This window comes from Papio anubis, chromosome 3, assembly GCF_008728515.1.
Source record: "Papio anubis isolate 15944 chromosome 3, Panubis1.0, whole genome shotgun sequence".
In the NCBI taxonomy this organism is placed as follows: Eukaryota; Metazoa; Chordata; class Mammalia; order Primates; family Cercopithecidae; genus Papio; species Papio anubis.
In genome coordinates this window covers 142249581-142276932 of record NC_044978.1, presented here as the reverse complement: position 1 = coordinate 142276932, position 27352 = coordinate 142249581, and the positions used below count along the sequence as shown (strand labels likewise).

The following is a 27352-nucleotide window of genomic DNA, read 5'->3' as shown; positions in this document are numbered from 1 at the left end:
AAGTAGTTTAAGTCTTTTTCCCCAATCGGCAGTGAAATGAAGAGATTTAAACAAGAGGATAATAAAAATGAAAAATTGTTGTTGTAGGAAGATCACTTCCCTAGCAGTACGAAGGATGGACTGGAAGAGAAAAGATTGAAGGCAGAGACCAATGTAGTCATTATTACTGTAGCTGAAGTGGAAAATGATGAAGGTATGTACTTGCAGTTGCAGGCAAGACAGTCTTTTTATGTGTCTCTGGCTTAGCACTTGTTAAACTCTACTATAACTGTCTGTTTTCTGCACTGAACTGTACTATGTGTTAAGCACAGTTGATGAGAGCTGAGGAAATAGGGGTAGATAATTTTAAAATGTCAATAAAACTAACTAAAAATTAATCTGCTTTTTATTATCACTATGCACTGGCAATTCAAAATAATGTGAATGTTAAAATACTTCTCCCCTCAAAAATGTTACTTTTTAGTCCAACTTCTAATTGACTTATTACTTTTTGTCAGTTTTAATTGATCTGTTTCCATTTCATCTTCTTAAAGGCATTTTAAAGAGAATTTAATTTGCCTCTACCTTAGCAACTTGCTGCTGCAACTGAAGACTGGAGAAAAAGACTGGGTGAGTATAAAAATAATTTACTCATAAGAATACGATCATGAATATGAAAATTATGATTAAAACAGTCAGCATTACTATATTCTTCAACGTAAGAATGGCATATTCATTAAAACTTCGAAATGTATTCAATAATATTTTTGTAATTTTTTTTCTAAAATAGCTTTATCTACTAGTTATCTTACACATTTAAACTTAAAGACTTGTCTCTTTCCTTGCACAGTCCCCTTTCAACATCCTTATACCTACAAATCCAAATCACCTTTCCTTCAAGTCCCATGTCACATACCATTTCTACCATAAAGCTGGCTTTTCCTCTAAATCCATGTAGCAATAGTTGTGCTTTTATAAAACCCTCCCCTACTGTCTACCCTGTATCATAGTTATTGTGTACACATCTTACAGCTGAAATTAAACCCATAAGCTCTTAGGTGCCTTTATTATGGCTGTATCTTTGATATATCTGATAAAGTACTTAGCCCATGGGCATATTCTAGAAATAGGCATAGATTACTTTGGTTTCATTTGTATAGAAAATATACATGATTTTCAAGATTCTTTCAGCTCTGTAGTTTTATGATCTTTTTAATCCCTGTATGTAATGTTTCAAAGTAATTGTTTTTAGGGTTGTGGAATGGAGAGAGAGGGTAATTTGAAAATAGGTTTGATGTTTAAGGATTTTATAGGAAACTCTTTCAAATTTCATCCTTTCATAAACAAATATAACTAGGCCTTGGTAAAATTTATTTAACACTCTAAACTACAAATCACTAATATACCAGGTCACAACTTACGTTTACTGTATGCCAAACCAAAGGGAAACACTGTAGGAGAGAAGAAATAATTTTCAGCTTAATCACTGCATCTCAAGCAGGAGATGCCAAAATCACATTCATCCAAATTAGAACAAACTGTGAAATATTTTTAAGATATCCCTTTGAGTAATCTCTCTGTTAGGGATTAGGAATGTAAAATCAATGAGTGAGATTTGGCCTGGAAACACTGTAAAATGGCTTTTAGCAATCCTAGGGAGGCAGGAAGAGTATCAAGGGCTCTTAATGATATTCTTGCATTGAAAAGGATGTTTATTAATTTGCCAAAATTATTTTACCCACTGTGCGCAGAAACTCTCTACTCATTATTTTTCCCATTCAAAGAAAAGTAAGATTTTAACCTACATGAAACATCTTTCAAACTAATTAAAAACAAAAGTGTACACCATTACCCTTGCATATTATGACATAAATGAGAGGTACAGAAAGGATGTTTTTAAAGTGATCTGAGATATCTGAGAATGAAATGATTAATAATTCTGTTCTGATAAACTAAAGAAAACTTTGAAGAGTAGGTGTCATTTGAATTAAAACACATAATATGGGTAGGATTTCAAAAGGTGGATGAAGAAGTTTGTATGTGTTTGGGTTTTAGAGGAGTTGGCGATGGTATTGATTTTAGGGTATAGGTAGAGTAATCATAAATCAATAGTAACTGGTGTGCAAAGAGTTTGCTTCTAGATGTGAAAGCATAGGTCAGAACTATGGTAGGTTGCAAATGGTCACAAAATCTTTGCTGCTCTTCCTATGAAGAAATAGAGCTATTTCCACACCCCCTTTAATTTGGAATGGCTTGCTTTGACCATCTCAAATAGAATACAGAGAATATGATGCAGAAGTTCAGAGCTACACCTTCAGGGCCTTGAACACTCTTTCGTACACTGCCACAATGTGAATAAATCTGAGCTAGACTATTGGAGGGGCTATATGGACAACTGAGTCACTGTAATTGAAACGTGTCAATGGACAAACATTCAATAAGGATGCTATAGATTATTCATCCCCTGCCAAATAACCAGGATTATCCAGGTAAGTAAGCCCAGGTGAGATCCATGCCCAGCTGATCTCAGGACAAATGGCCAATTTACAGAACTGCAAGCAGATAATTTTTTTTTAAGCCACTATGCTTTCGAATGGTTTGTTGCCCAATAAAAGCAAACTGATATGGAGCCACTTTATTGAGAGTCTATATTATGGTCTATACAGTGTTTGAATTTTATTGTATGAAAAGTAGGGAGCCTTAAAAAAAGTAATGCAATTTTGTCCACTTCTCCCCAACCTGACAGCGTTTATCTAAATGTTTTCTGTCTTGCTACACCTTTCATGGTCTTTTGACTAAAGAGAACAGACTTTTGTTGGGGCTTGTTTTGTCTGCACCTATTGGTGTTTCTGGGATGTGTGAGGCTCAAGTCTGGGATGTATGAGGCAAAAGGAAACCTCAGGGAACTTACCACCCACTATTCCTAGCTAGTCTTTCCTCTTCTTTCAGCCTTTTGTAGTCTTACTTTTTTTTTTTTTTTAAATATAATGTAAAGGGATTTAATTACACTTACTAGGAAGAATAGGAAAAGGTAGTCTATCCATTTTTTCAGAATCAAAAATATCACACTTGACTTCTATTTTTTTTTTCTCTCATCTTAGTTAGTACTAAATGTTTCCATTTAAACTAGCAATGGTAACACATCAGGTCGCAAGTTTAATAACTACTGTATACAAAAAAAATATATATAAAACACGTGGGGAAGAATAAATATTCAACTTCAGTGCCTGATTCCAGTCTTCTGATTTGTGGTGATTGTCAGATTTTATCTACTGGGTTTTTGGAAAGGGAGTTTTATATACCAATTTTAGCCCAACTCACCATTAAAGTTTGCTGTCTCCTTTTCTTCAAGGAAGAGTCCTCATTCTAGCTGCTTCCCTTGATCCCTTTTTAACCCAAATAGAGGCCAGCTAGGTTTTAGCTTCTGGGGAAAGCATGATGGTTTGGGAGAATCAGACCCACTGTAAGCTTCCTTCCAAAAGCAGCAGCTGGTCATCTGTGTTTCTTGAATTTTCTGTTGACTTTTGAGACAAATGCCTGATGTATGATAAGTACTCAAAAGATGGTTGTTGAAGTGGGCTCCCTTCTATCCCATGGTTCAGAACTTTTATTCTAATTTAGCAAGTTCTGTTAGAATAGACAATTATCACTGGCCTCACTTATTTTACAGTGTAGAGATATGAAGAGATGACAGAGTTCCAAGTTACCAAATTATTTCCATTGCAATTCGATTTGAGCTATTTTATTGGGAAAAAAAACAGAGCAAGGTGCAAGGTTTTCAGATTTATTCCTTGATTCCTTGCCTTTTGCAGCTGGACTTTGTGTCACAAGGGGAACCCTTGTACAAATTACATTTCCTAGGCTGCTTAGACAACTGGCTCCTACTTATATTGGGAAGAGGGAAAGTGCTGATGTAAAATCAGAATGTGGGGAAATGGAAAACTAGAGTAATGGTCTCTTCTGTGCTTCATGAAGCATCTTTGAAAGTGATTGTGACTCCTTAGAAGCTATAGTTCTTATAAGACAGCTTACTCCCCAGTATTACAAACTCCCCATTTGATAGAGCTAGTTCCTAGACTCCAGTAAGACAAACACCTTCCTTTTTTCTCTCCAGCTCCAGTAGTGATGGTGATGCATTACTTCAATTACATCATTTAAATGTTTTCTATGGTATTATGCTGCTTTATGATCCCCATTATCCCTAAGATCACAGATAGTAAGTAGTGCAGGTGGGATTTGAACTGTGGAAACCCTACTGCCAAGCTCTATCCTCTCACCAGTGTGTTGCAGCTACATCAAGCCATTTTGGGACTGCCAACCTTCCCAAAACGAAATGCAGAACTTGAAAGTAGCTGTTTGCCTAAAACATGATAGATAATTCAAGGTAAATCATATATATTAGTTTCTTTGAATAGTCCACAGTAGGTGATATTTTATATAATGGTACAGTGAGAAATCTAACAATACAACCAAAAATGAATGCAGATTTTTTAAACTTTGAGTTGATAATGCTCATCTTCTTCTATTGTGCTGAAAGAAATGTTACCACAAATGCTGCTCAACTTCCATTTTGACTAACCACAGAGGAGAACGAGTCCTTTAATTCTTTTTTTTTTTTTGAGACGGAGTCTCGCTCTGTCACCCAGGCTGGAGTGCAGTGGCCGGATCTCAGCTCACTGCAAGCTCCGCCTCCCGGGTTCACGCCATTCTCCTGCCTCAGCCTCCCGAGTAGCTGGGACTACAGGCGCCTGCCACCTCGCCTGGCTAAGTTTTTTTTGTATTTTTTAGTAGAGACGGGGTTTCACTGTGTTAGCCAGGATAGTCTCGATCTCCTGACCTCGTGATCCGCCCGTCTCGGCCTCCCAAAGTGCTGGGATTACAGGCTTGAGCCACTGCGCCCGGCCATGAGTCCTTTAATTCTTGAAGATACTTTTACCCTCTCTCAGCCTTTCCTTTAGTGAAATTTCATGATATTATACATTTCTTTCTATGGATATGGTGAGGCAAAATTGTGTGGCTTATGATAAGAAAGCTTCTTTCCACATGTACAACCAGGAAGAAATCATTTTTCAAAAAGCCTGGTCTTTTAGTTTGCCATTGCCATTTTTGTGCCTTGATCTGTAAGAGATAATTTACTAGTTGTTTTTGGAGAAGTGTTCAATCTGGTTAATAGGTAAAACAACATTTTAGTGTATTTTTACAAGAAGACTTTTTCTCTTGTGGGCTAAGTATTTATTAATCCATACCAATGCTATCTGGATCTGACTATATCTCCATTTTGAATTATGTTTTAAAGTTGTCAACATTAAGTCTGAACAAATCATTCTATAGCTTGGAGTTTTAAAGGAAAATTGAAAACAAGATGACAGTTGAATATTTTTAAAGAAAAGTCCATAGAAATCAAGAAATTCTAATACATTTTTCTTTTTTTAATAAATACATAAAGCTCTTTACCATTTCCCTATATTATTTTGATTAACATGATAATAGGATCTTTCAAAGTATCGTTATACCAATTTTCACAGCCTGATGTAAAAGACTCATTTCACAGTAATAGCCATGACTAGCATTAATAAATGAATGTTGATGCCATAAATAACAGTATAAGGCATATTTACACCATCTTAACATACATAAACACCATACACATACACAAAAAAGTCACAGATCCAGAACAAAGAAAATTCAGTCTCCTAGACAGCTTACATTTATAGGCTTTGCCTAAAGTATTTTTTTTTTTTGGCTGTTTTTTTTTTAATTTTTTCTTTCCAAGCAACAAACATAGCTTCCCTATTTCTTGTGATTTATGTGTAACATTGTACTCATGCAAAAATAATACTTGTTTTATTGCATTAACATTTAGACAGCTTTAGATTTGGGTCCTATAACCATCATCTAAAATTTTACTTGATGTTGCTTCATCCATATATCATTTTAGTTGGTATGATATGATGGTTTGTTTTTGATAAGTTACAAAGTGACAAACGTGTCCAGTTGACCAGAGTTCAAAAAATCAAGATTCTAAGCTTCATCATGCACATTGTACTTTCATTCTTGTAAAATGGTTTGAATCAGATATTCCATTTTGATTTAACATTTATTTTTTTTTTCTTTTTAATTATGTTTCTAAAAACAACAACAACAAAAGAATAAAAGAAAATACTGTTCCACATCCACTGTTCACAACAAGGAAGAGCAGCAAGAATCACACTGACCATTGTTAGGACACCAGTCAGGTGGTGACACTGTAGTAAACATTGAATGTCATCAAAATACTGTGGGAATGTGATAATTACTATAACCCATACTTCTGCAAGAGTTCAGATTGCCATTGGCGTTTGCGCTCTGGAAAATAATCTGGAATGTGGATTTTTTTAAAATCCTGAATACACTTTTTCATTTCTTCTTCCACACTTAGCTTCTCACAGACTTTCTTTTTGGACAGATTTGTTTCCCGGGACTTGCTGATGAGTGTCTGAAAGAGTTCACTGTTTCTGCGTTTGTCTGGTGGGGGTATCCATTGCACAGGTGCTTTTTTAGAGGGTCGATCCAATGTTAAGGTATTCGGTTGGTGAGCTGTTGCCTGCTGGGCACTGGAGGGGTTGTCCTGGGGAGTGCTTGCCTCTGAATGGCTGTCACAACTGGAAGTGGAGAGCTCATTACAGGAAGTCCCACTTTCACTTCCTTTATCAGTGACTTTGTCCTGTTTCCTATCTTCATGTTCTTGTTTAGGTGATACTATTTTCTGAGGTGGTCCTAAAAAGGAGGAAAAAAAACAAAAAGAAAAAGAGTAGAACAGTTGAATAAGAAGTGTGAAGGTAAAATTAAATGAACTCTATATTTTCTATTTTAAACCAAGAACATTTATTTTAATAAAAATGGTGCTTGTTGCACTAGTCTAGGTTTGTGGAATAAGACCTAGGGTCTTTAGTGTACATGGGAAGATGCAGCATGCTGATTAATTATTCAAAACAATAAAGTTTGAGAAATTTGTTTAATGAGAGTTTCTGTCTTAGAGACCATCAACAGCTTCATACTGAAAAGAAGATTTTTGTTATTTTAATTACCAGCTCCTGGAATATAAAAAAAAAATAATGTTTTGTTAGCCTTCCATCTGTTTTGTTAGACACTTAGTTCACTTTTGTTCTACCCACTGCACTAGGTGTCCTTTGTATATATATTCTGCCACTGTAAAAGTAAGAAAGTACCACTGCTATATTTTACAAAGCTGCAGTATTCTCCAGGCCCAGAGTCACAATCACATCATTTATGCTTCCAAAGGGGAGGCTGCTTTAAATCTTATTCTTAGTCTCTTCATCTTGTTTCATGTCTATTTCCTTGAGGAAAATTGTGGAAGTGCTATAAGATATATCGGGGTCTAATATTACGGTGTGAAAATATAGTTGAAATATGGTATTCTCTTAAAATATAAGACCTACCATTTGAGGTAAATTACTTAGGAAGACAATTTTCGGAAAGTGATAGTTTGCAAAGATAATTATTTCAGATACACAGTGTGTTTCCAAGAAAAGGCATATTTTATTCTCTCTGACTCCACTGTGGGATTAGGATCTCCATTTAACATTTGTTAAACACTACCACACACCCAGAGCTGTTCTAAAACCTTCATTAAGTGGAGCCCAACAATTCAGAGATCTAAATTACTCAACTCTTATTTTATTTTCTTAGAGTCAAATTTTTGAACAAGTTGTATAAATCAGAATCAGGAAGAAGGCATCAGTCTTTTTAAACAATTGCCCAGGAGTTCTATTGTGCAGCCAGCCTTGAGAACAACTGGTCTAATTTAGAGGGTCTAACCTTGGATGCACACTGGAATCACCTACAAAGCTTCAGATTATTATAACTTGGAACCAACCCCAGACCTCCTGATTTAATAGGGTGCTACCTGGCCATCAGGCCATTTAAGATTTCAATGTGCATCCAAGGTTATGAACCACTGATCAGTCTAATATATGTGAAATGGGTTAGTAGCCAACATGGGTAGTTGATATTACTCAAAAGGATTAAGAGACAAAAAACTCTTCTTAAAAGCAGCTCCTATGTGCAACATTTTGCTGGTTTCTATCACCATTTTTTTCTATTTAAAAATTAGAAGACACACAAGTCAATGCCAAATATTGAGTTAAAGATTTTTAAAAGTTTTACAACTTTTTGGAATTATGGAAATATTCTATCTCTTCATTATGGTGTGGATTATATGATTGTATACACTGTGAAAATTGATAGAATTGCATACTTTAAATGGTTGAGCTTTTCTGTATGTAAATTATAGCTTGACTAACCTGACTCCCTCTCCTGAAAAACAAAAACAACAAAGAAACATACAGTATATATGTCTATATGTCTCTATCTCTATCTATCTATCTATCTATCTATCTATCTATCTATCTATCTACCTACCTACCTATCTATCTACCTACCTACCTATCTATCATCTATCTATTTATCATCTATCTATCTCAGGGAAAGTCTTTAGCAATATTTCGAACTTCCTTTGTCTGCAATATCATAAAACCAGGACAGATGTGAATGCTTATAATTGCTTAGTAAGGAATTACACTATTACATTTCAGAAGTATTTGCAACCAAAGATTTAAAAATTTGCTGGGTTTTATTTGTTTTAACCCTCTCTCTGTCAGGGAGAGTCAGCTGAGACTTTGGGGTGAGGTGGAGAAAATGCACTGCTAACACTCTGTGTTGGACTTACCCAGATCCATTCGCTATTCTCCTCTGTCCATAGTGGCTGATGCGTATACACTAAGTTCTTAAGCTCCCTAGCCTTGTGGCTTTCAGTTGGATTCAGTCAACAACAAAGACTAGCAAGATAACACCCTAACCCCACCCCACCCCCAGGAATGTGGTGATATGGTTATATCCCTGGACTAGAGGCTACAGCCCTATCAGGAAGCTCTCTCTGTCTCCCTCTCCCTTTTATTCTCCTTCCCTTTTCTACCACCCCTCTTGAGGCTCATAGTTTTAGGCCTACAGTTGTTGATGTGGTTTGGCTGTATCCCCACCCAAATATCACCTTGAATTGTAACTCCCACAATTCCCACTTGTCATGGGAGGGACCTAGTGGGAGGTAACTGAATCATGGGGTCAGATCTTTCTTGTGCTGTTCTCACAATAGTGAATAAATCTCATGACACCTGATGGTTTTAAAAAGGAGTTCCCCTGCACAAGCTCTCTCTTTTGCCTGCTGCCATCCATGTAAGACATGACTTGCCCCTCCTTGCCTTTCCCCATAATTGTGAGGTCTTCTCAGCCATATGGAACTTTAAGTAAATTAAACCTGTTTTTCTTCCCAGTCTCAGGTATGTCTTTATCTGCAGCATGAAAATGGACTAATACAGGTGTTAACCATTTAGGTACCATAACTAATCTTAGGGTACTTCCTATACTGTAAACTGTCCTATATTAAATGTTCTTAAATGTTCCAGCTGAGTGCGCCTTCTCTCTCTTCCTGGGTTTCTGATAGATCCACTCTATCAGACCCACTCTGGCCACCAGCCATCTTCTCCATTGACTACAGGGATGTTACTTGAAGGATCAGTTTTTAGTGGCACCAGATGTATGTGGTAATAAAATTTGAAAATAAATAGGTTTGGAGTCTTACTGACTTGGATTCAAATTCTGGCTCTGCAGAAAATACTAGCCTTGTGGCTTTGAACAAGATACTTAGTTCCTCTAAGCATTAATTTGCTCATCTATAATATGAGTAAAACTACTTTGCCCATAGGAGCATTTTAAGATTAAATAAGATATCATGTAAAAGGATCTAGTATAAGGATTCTCAACAATGACAGCATATCAAAGTATATCAGTGGAATTTTTTGAATGTACATATGTCATATACATCCCTAGAGGTTTCTAGTTCAGTGTGAAGGACTGGTAATGTATATGTTTATATGAAGCTGGGAGTGGTGGAGGAGATGCAGCATCTCTTTAGTTACCTTTATGGCTGAATGTGAACCCAAGCAAGTATGAAATTCAACACCCTAATACAACATAGTATATAAATAATTGTAGGTTTTTTTACCCTTTCTGTCAATATTTTGCTATACTTTAAACAAAAGCCCCTATCAAAAGAATCTATGACAAATTTACAAGAAAAAAACAAACAACCCCATCAAAAAGTGGGCAAAGGATATGAATAGACATTTCTCAAAAGAAGACATTCATACAGCCAACAAACACATGAAAAAATGCTCATCATCACTGGCCATCAGAGAAATGCAAATCAAAACCACAATGAGATACCATCTCACACCAGTTAGAATGGCGATCATTAAAAAGTCAGGAAACAACAGGTGCTGGAGAGGATGTGGAGAAATAGGAACACTTTTACACTGTTGGTGGGATTGTAAACTAGTTCAACCATTATGGAAAACAGTATGGCGATTCCTCAAGGATCTAGAACTAGATGTACCATATGACCCAGCCATCCCATTGCTGGGTATATACCCAAAGGATTATAAATTATGCTGCTCTAAAGACACATGCACACGTATGTTTATTGCAGCACTATTCTCAATAGCAAAGACTTGGAATCAACCCAAATGTCCATCAGTGACAGATTGGATTAAGAAAATGTGGCACATATACACCATGGAATACTATGCAGCCATAAAAAGGGATGAGTTTGTGTCCTTTGTAGGGACATGGATGCAGCTGGAATCCATCATTCTTAGCAAACTATCACAAGAACAGAAAACCAAACACCGCATGTTCTCACTCATAGGTGGGAACTGAACAATGAGATCACTTGGACTCGGGAAGGGGAACATCACACACCGGGGCCTATCATGGGGAGTGGGGAGGGGGGAGGGATTGCATTGAGAGTTATACCTGATGTAAATGACGAGTTGATGGGTGCAGCACACCAACAAGGCACAAGTATACATATGTAACAAACTTGCACGTTATGCACATGTACCCTACAACTTACAGTATAATAATAATAAATAAATTAAAAAAAAAAAAAAAAAAAGAATCTATGATTTTCATTCCCAATAATGACTAAAGGATTAAACTGCAAATATCTAAGCAAACCAACTTACATTAAGGATAAATAAGTGATGAAAAAATAATTTCCTGTTTATCGGCAGGGTAACAGAGCATTAGATAGAGTTACCCAGGCAGAAAAGCAATCACATCAAAGTGAAAGACAGTTCAGAAAGAAAGTACTAGATAATACAAAAGTAAATGCCTTATTCTATTTGTTTCTATTCACTGAGAGGAAGAAAAAAATGCTTAATGACAATAGAATGCAACATTTGTGTGATGAAAACTAATTGGTCTTGCAAGATAGAAGATTAAGGAAGCCCTCTTTGAAGAAGGGATCAATGAGTTCAGCTGAGAGCTCTGTATTCACTATACGCCAGACACAGGGCTAGGTTCTGGAGGAGACGCAAATATGGATAAGATGAGCTCTCTGCCTGATGAAGTTCACAGGCTTTCTTCAGCTCCAAGTGGGTGAGGACAAAAAGATGCAGAGACAAGATTTTACATGTGTGGCCAAGGATCCCTATAATTTTCTCGGAAGATGAACTAAGATGCACTCCATACCAAATGGGTCTAACCGAATTTCCTACACTAGCTTTTTTTTTCACTTTTTACTTTTCAATTATTTTTCAATTTTCTTTGCCACCTTTGAAAACGTCATCTATATCCCTCTCTTTTCTTCCCTCTTGTCTTTCCAATGACAAATAACATGGGTCAGGGCATGGTCGGAAATAAAGTCTATCAGAGAATAGTATTTTATAATTATTCAGTGTTTGAAATGCTTGGGATATTTTAGAATATCTCTTTCTGTAGACTTCAAGAACTATGAAGAAAAGGGGAACCTGAATTTACTGTGATTTTAAGAGCTTTAAAAATAAAAAGAACTTAAAATAGTTATACACATTAATTAGAATTAACAAATATATATTAACATATTATATATATATACACATAGTGTATATATATATATTTTTCATGTTCTTTCATGTTTTGCTAATCCTATTTAATATGCTATCTTTAGGCAAGGTGGACTCTCAATCAGACCAAATAGATTCAGAGGTTTATATAAGGACTTAAAAGAGAATGCTTAGCTTTATTTTGTGTACAGCTTTGAAATAATAGAATAACATGACGGTTCTTTGCATAAATCATTAGGGATCACTAATAGTCTTTTTTGGCTTTATGCTATCAGTTTTAATTGCTATCCATTTAAGCATACTTTAAATTATTATTGATAACTTAGTAGATTTAAATTGGGACTAAGATACGATAACTTAAACTGATTTAGCTGCTTTTTATGACATGAAGTTGATAAAAATTAATTAATTTAGGGAAATAATGATTACTCTAGTTGCCCAGTTTTCTTGTGGATGCCTGTTAATTGCAGGCTTCCAGGGATAATTTAAAACTTTAATTTTATATTATTTTATTCATTGGCCCAAAGCCGCTTGACATGCTTTCAGCACCACATGAATGATAATTTAAATATCACCAGCTAGTGAATATATGGGAAGAACATGATTATTAGAAATGTCTCTGTGTCTCTTCAACTAGTAATAGAATCAAATATATACCTGAAAGATCTTCCCAAAAGCATTTTGCCCTGTGAGTTAGGGCACCCAATAGACTTGGTTTAAAAATGAAAATATAATTGTGTTTTGGTGGTATCATCATCTAAGATTTCTTCCATCATATAAAGAACTCATCACCATTTATTGAAGTGTAAGCAACAGATTAGTGAATAAGCAAATCTCATATTAACCTAAGATTTATCTGTAAAAAAAGAGTTAATTATTTTAAAGAGTTAGATAAATGGGTACACCTAGAAACTTTCAAATATTGGAACAATTAATCAACTTTTCATTTGGTTATTTGCTATTAAACAAACTAGGATATCCATCCAGGAATGCTCCATCCATTGAGCATTTGAAAATGGCAAGTAATCTTAACCAGGAGATCTGCAAACCAGCTACCTATGTCATGCCTCTTCAACATTATTTTTGAAGAACAGTCAGTATACATACATACACACACACACACACACACACACACACACACACACTTATATGCATTTATTATGCTGCCATTTTTTCATCACTAGGGGAATAACTTTGGAAGATCTGCGTTTAGCCTGGTTCGGCCACTCCAACCAAGCAAGTACTTTGTGTTGGTCATGTAACCTCTCTAATAGTTGGTTCTTTTTGGTTAATATTTTGGGCTTGTCCCCTAACTTCTTTTATGTTATAAAAGTCTGTATATCTAAATGATATAATGAATAGGAGAAGATTTTCCAAGCTGTAAAATTCTATCAAATATTAAGCATTAAAAGGTTACCATGAATAGAAATTACCACAGAACAAGGAAACAAATTCAATTACTACTACAGTATTTAAAAGAATTTTAGGGGTTAAGAATAACTTTCTGCAAGTTCACTGAGAGTAAGTGTTGTACTAGAATACATTATTAATTTATGTCTGTTTAATTACATCTATTCTTACTGGTGAATTGCCAGCAAAGAGAATGATACTTAAGGGCACATTGTGTAGACTGTCTGGGTTCACATCTCAGTTTAAAAACTTACTAGATTTGTTATTCTGGGCAAGTTGTTTACTTTCCTTGGGCCTCAGTCTCTTCATGTTTAAACTTCAAATAGTTTTAACCAGGATTAAATGACCTAACATATATTCAGTACTTTAAATCAGTCTGGCATGTATACATGCCGAAAAATGCTAATTATTATAATTCATTGTAAATATCCATGTGCCAACTGGCCATGGCATGGTCAATGTGTTCATTTGAATATTGAGAGTACTAATTGGATAATTGTAATGTTTCCACACTGATTCTGGGTCTCCACCCCTAGGCACATATGAATTGCAGACAGTTCTCTTAGTTTCTTTCTTTCTTAAATTTTTATCTATTAAAAATGAAATTAAAACAGAAATATCTAGTCACATGGCTATGGTAAGAAGCAAATGAGATAATATATGTGAATGCAATTTGTAAGCTGTAAAGTTCTATACAAAGTAAACTTAGTTTATAGTCAAGAATCTTGCGGCACTATTCACAATAGCAAAGACTTGGAACCAACCCAAATGTCCATCAATAACACACTGGATTAAGAAAATGTGGCACATATACACCATGGAGTACTATGCAGCCATAAAAAAGGATGAGTTCATGTCCTTTGTAGGGACATGGATGCAGCTGGAAACCATCATTCTCAGCAAACTATTGCAAGAACAGAAAACCAAACACTTCATATTCTCACTCATAAGTGGGAATTGAACAATGAGAACACTTGGACACAGGAAGGGGAACATACACACCAGGGCCTGTTTTGGGGTGGGGGGAGGGAGGAGAGATAGCATTAGGAAATATACCTAATGTAAATGACGAGTTGATGGGTGCAGCACACCAACATGGCACATGTATACATATGTAACAAACCTGCACATTGTGCACATGTACCCTAGAACTTAAAGTATAATAAAAAAAAGAATCATCTATCATTTACACACTATCATTTACAAATGTATGAAATATTACATTTTTATGTTCAAAAGGGAATTTATTTAAGAAAATAAAACACAAAGACCCTGGTATAAGCTATCAAAAATGTGTGAATTAAGAGCAGTAGTAAAAAAAATTTTATTAAGTAAAATGTCACAAATAGAAAATATCACAATGGGCCCAAACTTGTAAAACTCAGCAAGACAGGGCTTTTGATCAGTTCCCTTGGGTTTTATTATATTAAAACAGAAAAGAGGAAAAGACAGCTTTTCCCAGTTATTTGAATAGATAATGAGGTACAGAAACGAAATGTCAATATTTTTGTCTTTAAAAAGGCTGCATGATTTCTGGGTAGTTCTGGGTGTGGGGATGTTTATAAGAGTATTTCTATATTTTTGTCCTTGAATACACAAGCATTTCCAAATAAAGTCTATGTACACAGCTGCACATTTGAAAAAAAAAAAAAAAAACCTTTTCATTTTAATCTTTTTACCTGCCCAATGATGATAAAAAATGATAGGTATGTAAAATGTGTCTGCAACACTCACAATTCCTAGAAGGGAAATTATCCTTTAATAGTGCTAAACTCAATGATGTGTGAATGGTTATGTGGTACTTAAACAGAATGAACCAATCTACCTTAAATATTAGCACCACATGCTTCTAAGTATTAAGCAGTTGATTCAAAAGGGAAAAACTCCATTTTGATTTCACATTTACTGAGCACCTATTATGTATAAGGCATAGTGTTAGTTACAAGGCTGGGGACACACACATATGTGCACACACACCTGTACAACCACAGTCCCTGATATTAAGTAGTTCAGGCTTGGGGTGACAAGTGCAGATGTAGCTAAAGTGTGAATGGGCATGGACAGGGGATCAAGGAGTAAAATAAAAAGAGGCTGATTTGTGATTGGAGTGAGCTAAGGAATGGGGTCATTTTTAATTAATCAGTAAAATTGGCATGCTTAATTGAAACTTACAGGTCATATAGGAGACGTGTACCTCTTAGAACAGAAGACAAAATTAATTTACATGTGAGAAAAATTGAACTCATTTATTTATGTTTTCTATAATTTCCATTAGCATTACTTAACCGCTTTTATGAGTGAAAGAGTATAACAAAATAAAAGAAAAGAAGAGTGACTTGAAAAAAGAAACATGGTCATATTCCTTTTTTCATCCTGACATGGTCATCCCAAACCCACTCTTCTGATACTCTCTGAACTTAATTTTTATCATATTTACCTACTCATAGTGTGTGGCTCTCAGTCTTTAATTGTAAACTCAAAGGCAGAGACTGTGTTTTTCTATTCTCTCATGGTGCCTTCATCAGAATAGCTGCTTAACAAAATTAGTAAAATTATCTTCATGCCTCTGAATTTCGATAGTATTTAATACTAACTACATTATTCACTTGGAAGTTAGCATTTACTACCTTTTAGGTTAGTAAATGTTCATTTTGATGTCCACAGACTAGTAAGAATGCTCCCACCCCCCACAAATAAAAATTGGTCCTGAGGTCACACTTCTGGTGTCCCATATCCCTCAGAGTTTATAATTTCCATGAGGGCTTACATGGCATGTATTACTCAGACAGTTCAGGAGCCTGATTTGTATTATCACTGATTAAGCAATACTATAATAGTAATGTGCAAAGCAAATGTAATGCAGCATAAGAAAAGAAATATCAGAGAAAATTTAATGCAGCACGAGAAAAGAAATATCAGAAAATATATTTGTTTAGTGAGACATACATTAGAAGAGGTGTCCAAAAATAATCTTATTGCCTTTCTCTCATTGTACAAATCAGTATCTTCCTATGACTCAATTATTTCTGTAGATCATGCCCAAGGTCACCTTTGGCTATCCAGTAGATTCATCTTTTATTTTCAATCACTTGTTACGTCTTATCAATTCTACCATTACAGCAACTCTTGAATCTATCTATTCATCTCTGTTCCAATTTCCACCACCTATGACAGGTTTCTCATTGTATTTTCTAACCAATTCTCTGACTCCACTTTAGTCCTACTTCAAACTATTCTCAACGCCACTGCTAAATATACACTCCTAAAACCTAATTGCATTAAGTATATCCTTGTGCAAAAACTTTCTAAATAGTTCCTCTGCATATAAGATAAAATTTGATTATGACATCTTGGCTTTGGAGACTATCTTTAGTGTAACACAAATAACCCCAGGTCATATTTTAGTGCTTCCCATTTGGTGACTCCAATATACTTGTTTCTGGTGAATGCCTTGCTCTACCAATGCTTGCTTTTCTCTGGACTGTATCCTTTCCTTGCCCATGCCCCTTTTAGCTATCCTTAAAAGCCTGATCCACATGCTGCTTTCAGCATAAAACTTCTCATTATCATATTTGGACGTAATTCCTTGTGATTTCCTGCTTTTTTTTTTTTTTTTTATAACCCATAGTCTGTTTGAATCCATCTCAAGGTACTGAGCCTATTTTGTCTTAAATAACAGTTATTTCTGTACTCAGTTTAACTTTCATCCCTGTGTTCTGCCCCACCACACACACACAAATATACACACAAAACACATACACACCAATATAGTTAATACTGGAGTGGGGTAGTTAAGTGCTGGGAGGAGAAGGACGGGGTCCCTGGTGAGGTCTCCACGGTCGGGCCTGTGCCCACAGACCTAGGTAAAGACAGACACCCCTGTTTTCGTGCCCAAGTGTGCATTTTCCAAGGCTACTCTGGCCTGTCATGCCCCCCATCCTGGGCCTATAAACACCCCAAGACCCTAGCCGGCACAGACACGAGAGGCTGGACATCAAGAACACACGGGCAGAACAGCACACAGGTGGCTGAACGTCCAGAGGAGCAGAGGAGCGGAAGAGCACACACCGACAGGCACTGGCAGAGGCCAGCAGGCCATCAACTGGGGGAACGATGTGGAGGCTGAAGGGAATTTGGCAGAAGCAGTCAGAGGAGAATTGGGCTGCCTTACTCCAGGCAAAAAACACCTTCCCACTCCATACCCCTGCTGGCTCCCCATCCATCTGCAGAGAGCTACTTCCAACACCCAGTGAAAACTTGCGCTCATTCTCCAAGCCCATATGTAATCCAATTTTTCTGGTACACTAAGGCAAGAACCCTGGGATACAGAAAGCCCTTTGTCCTTGTGATAAGGAAGAGGCTCTAATTGAGCTGATTAACACAAGCCTCCTACAGATGGCAAAACTAAAAGAACACACTGTAACGTGCCCTCTGGGGCCTAAGGAGCTGTAAGCATTCACCCCTAGACGCTGCCGTGGGGTCGGAGCCCACATTCCCCACGACCTGCCCGTCTGCATGCTACCCCTAGGGGTTCTGAGCAGTGGGGCACCGAGGAAGTGAGTCACGCCCGCATCACATGCCCTGCCAGGGGGACAAGGAAGTTTTTCCCGTTTCACAGTCACTTATGGGATAGAGAGTTTTTCCTTTTCGTCTTGGTATTTCCTGAAGCATCACCACATGGCTAGGCTCATAAGAATTCAGTAACCGTTTATCTAATTGAATTAAATGAAATTAATATTATCTACAAAATAGTGTCTAAGCACACAGGGGATTACTTTATTCTTAAAGAAGTTTATTTTTGTTTTGTTTTGGTTTAACCGAACTATATAAATCCAAGTGTAACTCAGCTTAAGGAGTGTAACTCACCTTAAGGAGTGTAACAAAAACGAAGAAATGGGGGAGTCGAAGATAAACCATTTAGCAGTGAGTAATACGAAGAGCCTCACAGTCTCTCTAGTTAATGAAAATATCATTCCTTTGGAAAAGTTCCTACCTTATTCCTTTTAGTTTATTAAAGAGAAATAAGTGACTTGAGAACCACACATAATGTGGAAAAATAATTTTCTTTTTTCTGAAGAAGAACGCTACCTCACTTACATGATTGTACCTGATGCTCGTAGTAGAAAACGTATTAGGTGTTCATTTGTCCTCTCAGAAGCCTTTATCACATGCAAAATTGTTACAGACACCTTGCAAGAGCTCTTCATTTAAAACTCATCTCTTCATTTCCCCCATGGAAGCTAGGATTCTATCCACATTCACCCTTCTTGTGCTTAAATCAAAAACATAAACTCCACACAAAGATGCCTAGGCTCCTTTTAGAATCTGGAATGAAGACTACCGAACTACTTCCTGCTTGTTCCAAGGTTCCCACGTCTGAATCTACCATTCCTTATCACTGTCATTGGCATAGTTGTTTTTCACATGCCCAGGTAACAACCTTCTAATGACCTTCTTTTTCACAAGCACATGTTTTATGAGAAGGATGATTTATTTGGTTTTCAAATTCGTGAACACAAGCCTATGCCTGCTTGTTTCACATCTATAAAATGTGGATCATAACACCTACAAGGTGCTTAGCAATGATTAATGAGATGTTGTCTTTACAACGTATCTGGTGGCTCCGGGAGGAAAAACGAAGGCACTCTGTTAATATAGGTTGGGGGTACACTTATGAGGGCTGTGTATAACAAATTTATATGAACATAAAACCATGCTGGTTGTAAATTATTGTTGCCTGTTATGCAATACTAAACAGCTGCCTTAGACCTGAGGAAAAATCTCTCAGTGACAATAAGGGAAGCAGAGACTGTGGAAGAAGTAAACACACACACACACACAGATACACACACATATAGATGCACACAAATACACACAAAAAAACAGTGTAACACTCTTGTGTTGCAGGAGCAGCTACAATTGCCAGCAGAAGCCATAGTTGAGTGGATTTTTATTTGTTGGATCTCTTCAGATCTTAAGTGCCTGCCTGCCAATAAATGTTTTCAAGTATTTCCAACAATCCTCAGTCATATGCAACTTCTTGTAGCTGCCATACTATCGAATATGAGCACTGCTTCTTTTTACTCTGAAATTCATAAAAGTGTACCTGTTATGGCAGCAGCTCGGTGCAGAATCATTATGATGAAGGAAAGATGAAGGCGTATATGTGCATAGCAGAGTTTAATTTCATTTCATAGTACAATAAAAAAGTGCCCAGCTTTTGAATAGAGCAGAATTGTGCTTGATGTGAAGTTCTGATATGTATTAGCTAGGTGCCAAATGTGTCTTTAAGGTTCATTTTCCTATTCTGTCTAAAAAGGAATAGAAATATGGCACCTCCCTCCTAGGGTTACTTTAAGTCAAAATAAATGTGAGGAAGGCCTTTGTAGTAGGCTAAAATGTGATTCAAAAAAAAGATAGCAGGCACGAATCCCTGGAACCTGTAAATGTCACTTTCCATGACAAAAGTCTTTGTAGATGTAATTAAGGATTTTGAGATGGTGAAATTATTGTGGATTATCTAACTGGATCCTAAATTCAATCAGTGGTACCCTTACAAGAGGGAGGCAGTGAAAGATCTGATACTTACAGAGGAGAAGGGGACAATGTGACCATAGAATCAGATGTTGTAGTGATGCAGCTACAAATTCTGGAATGTCAGCTGCCATCAGAAGCAAGCAACAAATTTTTCCCTAGAATATCTCAAGATAGTGTAGCCCTGCTGACAGCCTAGCGAAACTGACTTTAGACTCTGGAGTCTGTGAGAGAATAAATTTCTGGTTGTGTAAGTCACCAAGCTTATGGTAATTTGTCATAGTAGCCAATAGAAACAAATACAAGTGATTTAGTGTAATTCCTGGCCCTTGGTAGATACTGAGTTATGTCATCTTACATAAGTGAACATAATATTGTCCTTAATAACTGAATGCTATTGGATCTAAATTGTAGAATCTTAATTGTTCTATTAAAATAAAATGTTTTGCAGGCTCTATCGAATTGCCATCCTGTTTCTTTAAGCTACTATAGTAGTGATAAGCCCAGAATATTGTACTGCAAATCATTCCACTTGGTGGGTATCCCTAATGTTAAAAAATTCCTATACTCAGCCATAATTTGTCTCCTCAAATAGTGCCATTAACTAATTTTATGTCTACCTTCTAGAGCAACACAGAATGAATCTATTCCCTGCTTTTACCTAAGGGTCCTTAATATTTTGGAAAACCATTATCATATCTAGTCAAAGTCTTCTCCAATTATATAGATCAATCATTATTTGAATAATGAGGTTAATAGGGATAGCCAGTTCACCTTATCTCTGTTCCCATAAGACTCTATTTTCTCTTTCTACAAACATTCAAACATAGCCACCCATCTACCCATTCCAACACACATGCACACACACACAATCACAGAACTGTCTCTCTCTATAGCTGACTCTACACACATTTCCAGAACCTGATCATTTCTTTTCATTCTAGTCTCATGTTTTTACTGCCTTTGGACACCTTCTAAACTCCAAAAAAATCATGTCAAAAATAACTTAATTATTCTTTTTCTCTTAAACCAGTTTCTCCTCTTATGCTTTCTATTTTCCTATTTTTATAGAAGCACCACAGTCTTCTTAATTACCCAGGTTTCAAATCTCAGTCATTTTTGCTATTACAATTTCTACCCCTCTACTGATACCCTCCCCCAACAAACAGTTGCCTAGTCCTCTTGATACTTTGATAATAGTATCATTTTCCTCACCTTCAGTCTTCACTCTCATGGTTTTGATCCCAATTAACTCTTACTGAATCAACTGTAATAACCTTCTAGAGAGTCTTTCACCTCTAATCTTTATATCCTTTTATCCATACTAAACAAAGATGTCAGCAACATTGCACTGAAACATAGCTCTTATTACAGCACCTGTTCTCTGAAAACCTTAATGGCTTTCAGAAATATATCCAAATCTTTTAGCTCCACAGACAAGACTTTCCTTGGCCTAGTTCGAGCTTAAAGTCCACACTTCATTTTCTATTACTCTCAGCCTTCATTCAAGTGAAATTGGAGGAATTAATATTAGCCTACATATCACATGCATTCCTGTCTTTAATTCTTCACCTATATGAATTATAGGTTGAGATCTATTTATAATGATATTTGTTTAGATGGAGTAAATTTCTTATTGACTGTGTGGGTATGTGTGTCTGAGAATATAGGTGGTGCTCTATCTATCTTATATGACAGAGCCTAATTACCAGGCTAAAGTATACATTTCTAACCCAGACTAGGCCAATCATAATGCCCTACCTAATCAGCCCCCTAATCTACAGTAAGGATGAGGGTTGTGAGGTATATAATCTGGGTGACTCAATAACATGAAATCTCTGGAATACTTCAAACTGTTCATGAGGCGAAAGAATGAGAATGCCGTTACATCTTTGGCCAAAAACCTCTCAGATATGTGTGTAGGAGACTAAGTCCCTCAATCCCAACTACAATAGGGGAGAATGACAGCTGAAAGGAAATCCTAACAGTATTTGGATGTCTGGTTCAGTGATTTCTATTACCAACTCCGCTGTTAGGCAAGTATTTTAGACCAAATAAAATAAAAATTTTATAAAACAAATTTATCTTATAAATTTAGGTATTTTATTAGATGCAAATACCCTTGAAATATAACAGAACTCTCTTCCTGAAACAAGTTGAGTGATGTGTTGTTTGTATTTGTTATTGGAGAACTCTAATACTTAATGCTGTTGCGGGAAGTCAGGGACCCGGAATGGAGGGACCGGCTGGAGCTGCAGCAGAGGAACGTAAATTGTGAAGATTTCATGGACATATATCAGTTCCCAAAATTAATACTTTTATAATTTCTTACACCTGTCTTTACTGCAATCTCTGAAAATAAATTGTGAAGATTTCATGGACATTTATCACTTCTCTATTAATGCTTTTATAATTTCTTATACTTGTCTTACTTTAATCTCTTAATCCTGTTATCTTCATAAACTGAGAATGTATGTCACTTCAGGACCCTGTGATGATTGAGTTAACTGTACAAATTGATTGTAAAACATGTGTGTGTTAACAATATGAAATCAGTGCACCTTGAAAAAGAACAGAAAAACAGCAATTTTAGGGAACAAGGGAAGATACCATAAGGTCTGACTGCCTGCGGGGTCTGGCAAAAGAGCCATATTTTTCTTCTTGCAGAGAGCCTATAAACGGACATGCAAGTAGGAGAGATATTGCTAAATTCTTTTCCTAGCAAGGAATATTAAATAGTAAGACCCTAGGAAAGTAATTGCATTCCTGGGAGGAGGTCTCTAAAACGCCACTCTAGGAGTGTCTGTCCTATGCTGTTGAGATAAGGACTGAGATATGCCCTGGTCTCCTGCAGTACCTTCAGGCTTATTAGGATTGGAAAAAAATCCCGCCCTGGTAAATTTGAGGTCAGACGAGTTCTCTGCTCTTGAACCCTGTTTTCTGTTGTTTAAGATATTTATCAAGACAGTACATGCACAGCTGAACATAGACCCTCATCAGTAATTCTAATTTTGCCCTTTGCCTCGTGATATTTGCTTTTGTCCTTGCCCTTTTTTCTCAGAAGCACATGATTTTTGTTCTCCCTTTTGCCCTTTGAAGCATGTGATCTTTGTGACCTACTCCCTGTTCATACACCCTCTCCCCTTTTTGAAATCCCTAATAAAAACTTGCTAGTTTTGCGGCTCAGGTGGGCATCATGGACCTACCCATATGTGATGTCATCCCCGGTGACCCAGCTGAAAACTTCTTCTCTTTGTAATCTTTCCCTTTATTTCTTAGATCGGCTGACACTTAGGGAAAATAGGAAGAACATACACTGAAATATTGGGGGTGGGTTCCCCTGATAAATGCTTAATGTATAAACTAAATTTTTAATGCACATTTCTAGTTACTGACCAAAGAAATTGGAGAAATTTGGAGAAAATCAGACAAAAACAAATCTAATCATTGTATATTTATGAGCAAATTATTATGACAGCAATATAAACAATTAAAAGAGTCCTAGAAATTTACTATTATATTATTAACAGGGTCATGTGCCCTCATTCCTTAAGGCTAGGATGGGTATTATTTACCCTATTATTACTGGCCTAGACTGAGCTCCTCATCCACTCCTATGTCCTGAGGGAAAAAAATCTATCTCGAAAAGTAGATGGGGTGCAAGGTAAGCAAAGATGCACACACACAGGCACACACACATGCACATACACAGAACTGATAAATACTTCATTATGCAAGTGTGGTTAAATATAGAAATCACTATGTTTTGTAGTAAACTAAGTTTTTCATACCATCCTTCAGCAACATGTCACTATGTGTCACCTTTTCCTGTATAGCCACTTGTGATGGTTAATATGAATGTCAACTTGATTGGATTGAAGGATGTAAAGTATAGATCCTGGGTGTGTCTGTGAGGGTGTTGCCAAAGGAGATTAACATTTGAGTCAGTGAACTGTGAGAGGCACACCCACCCTCAATCCAGGTGGGCACCATCTAATCAACTGCCAGCATGGCCAAAATAAAAGGAGGCAGAAGAACACAGAGTGATTAGACTGGCTTAGCCTCCCAGCCTACATCTTTCTCCCATGCTTGATGCTTCCTGTCCTTGAACATCAGACTCCAAGTTCTTCAGCTTTGGGACTCAGAATGGCTTCCTTGTGCTTCAGCTGGCAGAAAGCCTATCATGAGACCCTGTGATGGTGTGAGATAGTACTCCTTAATAAACACCCCTTTATATATACATCTATACAATCTGTTCTGTCCCTCTAGAGAACCCTAATATATCTAGTTGAAAAAGATAATAAGCTGAGATAAACAAACCTAGTAATAAAATAAGTATAATTTTACTTAGTTTATATTTTAACAAGTAAAGTTATAATAATATATAATATTTATTGAATACTTCTGGATCAGGTACCATGCTTAGTGCACTATACATAGCATCTCATTTACATCTCACAATAACTTCATAAAGTAGAGGCGTCTTATGTTTACTTTACACATTAGGAAACTGAGGTTTAGAGAGGTTATGAAACTTGACAGGTCATATTTGGAAGAGGCAGAGGCAGATGTAGATCTGTCTGACTTTAGAGCTTATGCTGAGTTAAGCTCTGAGATACATATGCTGCCACAAAAATCCTGAAATTATGAGTAATTTCACAAAAATCCTGAAATTATGAGTAATTATATCTCTAGTTCAGAATTTAAAGAAAGCTGCTTTCCTTAAATTCTAAACTAGAGATATAATTACTCATAATTTCAAGCCCTTAAGGATTAAACTAAGATGCATATCTGAAAATTTGGGGATAAAAGTGTGCTTAACGGTACTTGAGTATTATCATTTAGTTAGATAGTAAGCAATAAAACATTATTTTATTTTACATCTAGCTATTTTAACAAACAAATTTTTAAAGGCTATACATAGGAAAATTAGACATTGCTTTCTAACTCAGTTCATTGGGAGTTACTGGGACTGAGGCTCTTTAACCAACCAATGTCTATTTATCAAATGTAAGGATTTTTGTTGTTGTTGTTCTTTCACAAAGAAATGGTGAGGTTGCAATACCCTCTGACATACATATTTCTGTGAATTCAGACCAATAAAAAGTCTATTTTATATTAATTAGAGGAACCATTATAAAAAGCAACTATGGTTTAAAGGAAAATTATATATTAAAAATGTAAATCCAACAGTAAAATTTACAGAGTGAAATTAGGAAAATAGGTAAGATGTAGAGGGAACATAACAAAGAAAGAATAGAGAGCATGAATCCTAAGACTATTCTTAGGACTACTTAGAACCCATGACTTGTCAGGTAACATAATTTCCAAAATATCAAAATTATATTTACGATAAGATACATTTAAGACCAAACTTTTCAATGATGTGCAGCACATGATCCAGAAAGGTTCTGACAGAAGGCCAGAAATTTCTGCTAAGAGTTTTCAGAGCCTAATTAAATAATGAGCAGATTCTGTCAGTGTTGAGATGCCTTGAACTTTTCCTGTCACTTTATAGTGCACTTTAGTCTAAACCTGATATTTCAATAGCACCATTAACATCAATCTTATTTTCTGACATTAAAGTCTTACAGATTAAAAGTAAAAGATCATGAAATGCTACTAATGAAACCATTATAAGGTAAAAAGATATACTGGTAACACCTATATAGATCAATGGAAATGTTATGTCAGGGGTAAATTTGCACTGGAAATACTTTTGAAAAAGCATATTTAATTATGAGCTATATTAATGGTTATTCATTAAGAGCTTGGAGGTAGAGAAAAACAGAGTATGCTTTTGGTATGACTCATGTGACTCATAACTTTCCTTGAAGTGCTGAGAACACAGAATTCACAGAGATGAATATTTTCTTTTGACTTCATGTGGTTCAGTGAAAGTAATCGGGGTGCCTATTCTTTGCTCACTTTATAAAAATTACTTAAAAGAATTACATGCTACTTGAATGAAAAATTCAAATATTTTCTTCTCCTTCCTTCCTTTCCTTCCTTCCTTCCTTCCTTCCTTCCTTCCTTCCTTCCTTCCTCCTCCCTTACTCCTCTTTCTTTTGAGACGGAGTCTCGCCTGTCAGCCCCAGGCTGGGAGGCAGTGGCGCTGACCTCACACTGCAAGCCCGCCTCCTGTTCAATGCCATTCTCCCTCGCCTCAGCCTCCTGAGAAGGATCTCAGGCGCCTCACACTGGGCCTCGCTATTTTTGTATTTTAGAGACGGGAGCCACCTGTTAGCCAGGATGGTCTCTGACTTCCTGACTGATCCACCACTTCGCCTCCCAAAGTGCTGGGATTACAGGCTTGAGCCACCGCGCCCGGCCTTTTTTTTTTTTTTTTTTTTGGATGGAGTTTCATTCTTGTTGCCCAGGCTGGAGTGCAATAGTGCAATCTTGGCTCACTGCAACCTCTACCTCCTGGGTTGAAGTGATTTTCCTGCCTCAGCCTCCCCAGTAGCTGGGATTACAGGCATGTGCCACCATGCCAGGCTAATTTTTATATTTCTAATTTTTGTATTTTTTATTTTTAATAGAGATGGTGTTTCACCATGTTGGTCAGGCTGATCTTGAACTCCTGACCTCATGTGATCCACCCACCTTGGCCTCCCAAAGTGCTGGGATTACAGGTGTGAGCCACTGTGCCTACCCAAATACATACTTTTCTTTTTGAATAAAAATTTCTATAACATGGAACTAAACTAGAACTATGATTATCCAATTATAAGGATTGACTAGTAAAGACTCCTAATTAAGAATTATGATTTACAATATAATTAATTTTAATACAATTGTAGCTGTATATTGGCATTAGAGAATTACAAAATAAAACCCAACAATATTAACCGATGACTAGGGACTCATACTCCTTTGCTTGAATAGTCAGCTTTTCTGTTTGCCTTCAATGTGCTATGACATGTTTTGCAAGTGAAACTGTAAGGTTAAGAGGAAAGATCATACAGAAGACCAAGAAGATTCTGATTTTGTAGATCAAAGAGCAAATGAGAATTGTTGATGTTTGTTTTTTATTGGTTTTATTCTACTGATTTTTATTTTTTGTTTATAATAGCAATAATATGCATATAACTAGAAAAAACTTTACAATTAAAATCTTTAGTATTATGTATCGAAATTGCTCCGCCCTTTAACTACTTTATTAATAACAAATAGAGTATTTTATATGGTAACAATCTGAAAGGTTACTAACACTCTAGAACCAAGATCCTGACTATTACAACAGGGGAAGTAAGAGGGCTGAGAGGAAGTAACAGCATACTAAGGATATTGTCTTGTTGAAAAAGCGAATATAGATACTGGTTAATTCTATACATTATTGGAAACTATGTAAAGCATGTGTTAATTTTTAAACTACCTACTAGAATAATAAAAATACAAGGCATACGTAGTCAAATAGTTAAAAGTAAAAGGTAAAATGGAACAAAGCGATTGAACAATAAAACAAATATTAAAAGTTTGTATAA

At 36.3% G+C, this 27352-nt stretch overlaps 1 protein-coding gene across 1 annotated transcript in view; it reads right to left on the bottom strand.

Annotated features, from left to right (window-relative positions):
* Nucleotides 1-5393: 5393 nt before the first annotated feature.
* KCTD8 (potassium channel tetramerization domain containing 8) overlaps nucleotides 5394-27352 on the bottom strand; it is a 287881-nt gene continuing 265922 nt past the window's right edge. The window contains exon 2 of the mRNA XM_003898635.5: nucleotides 5394-6735. Within this exon, the coding sequence (XP_003898684.2) occupies nucleotides 6275-6735 (461 nt within the window). The 3' untranslated portion in view covers nucleotides 5394-6274. The remainder of the gene's footprint in view (nucleotides 6736-27352) is intronic.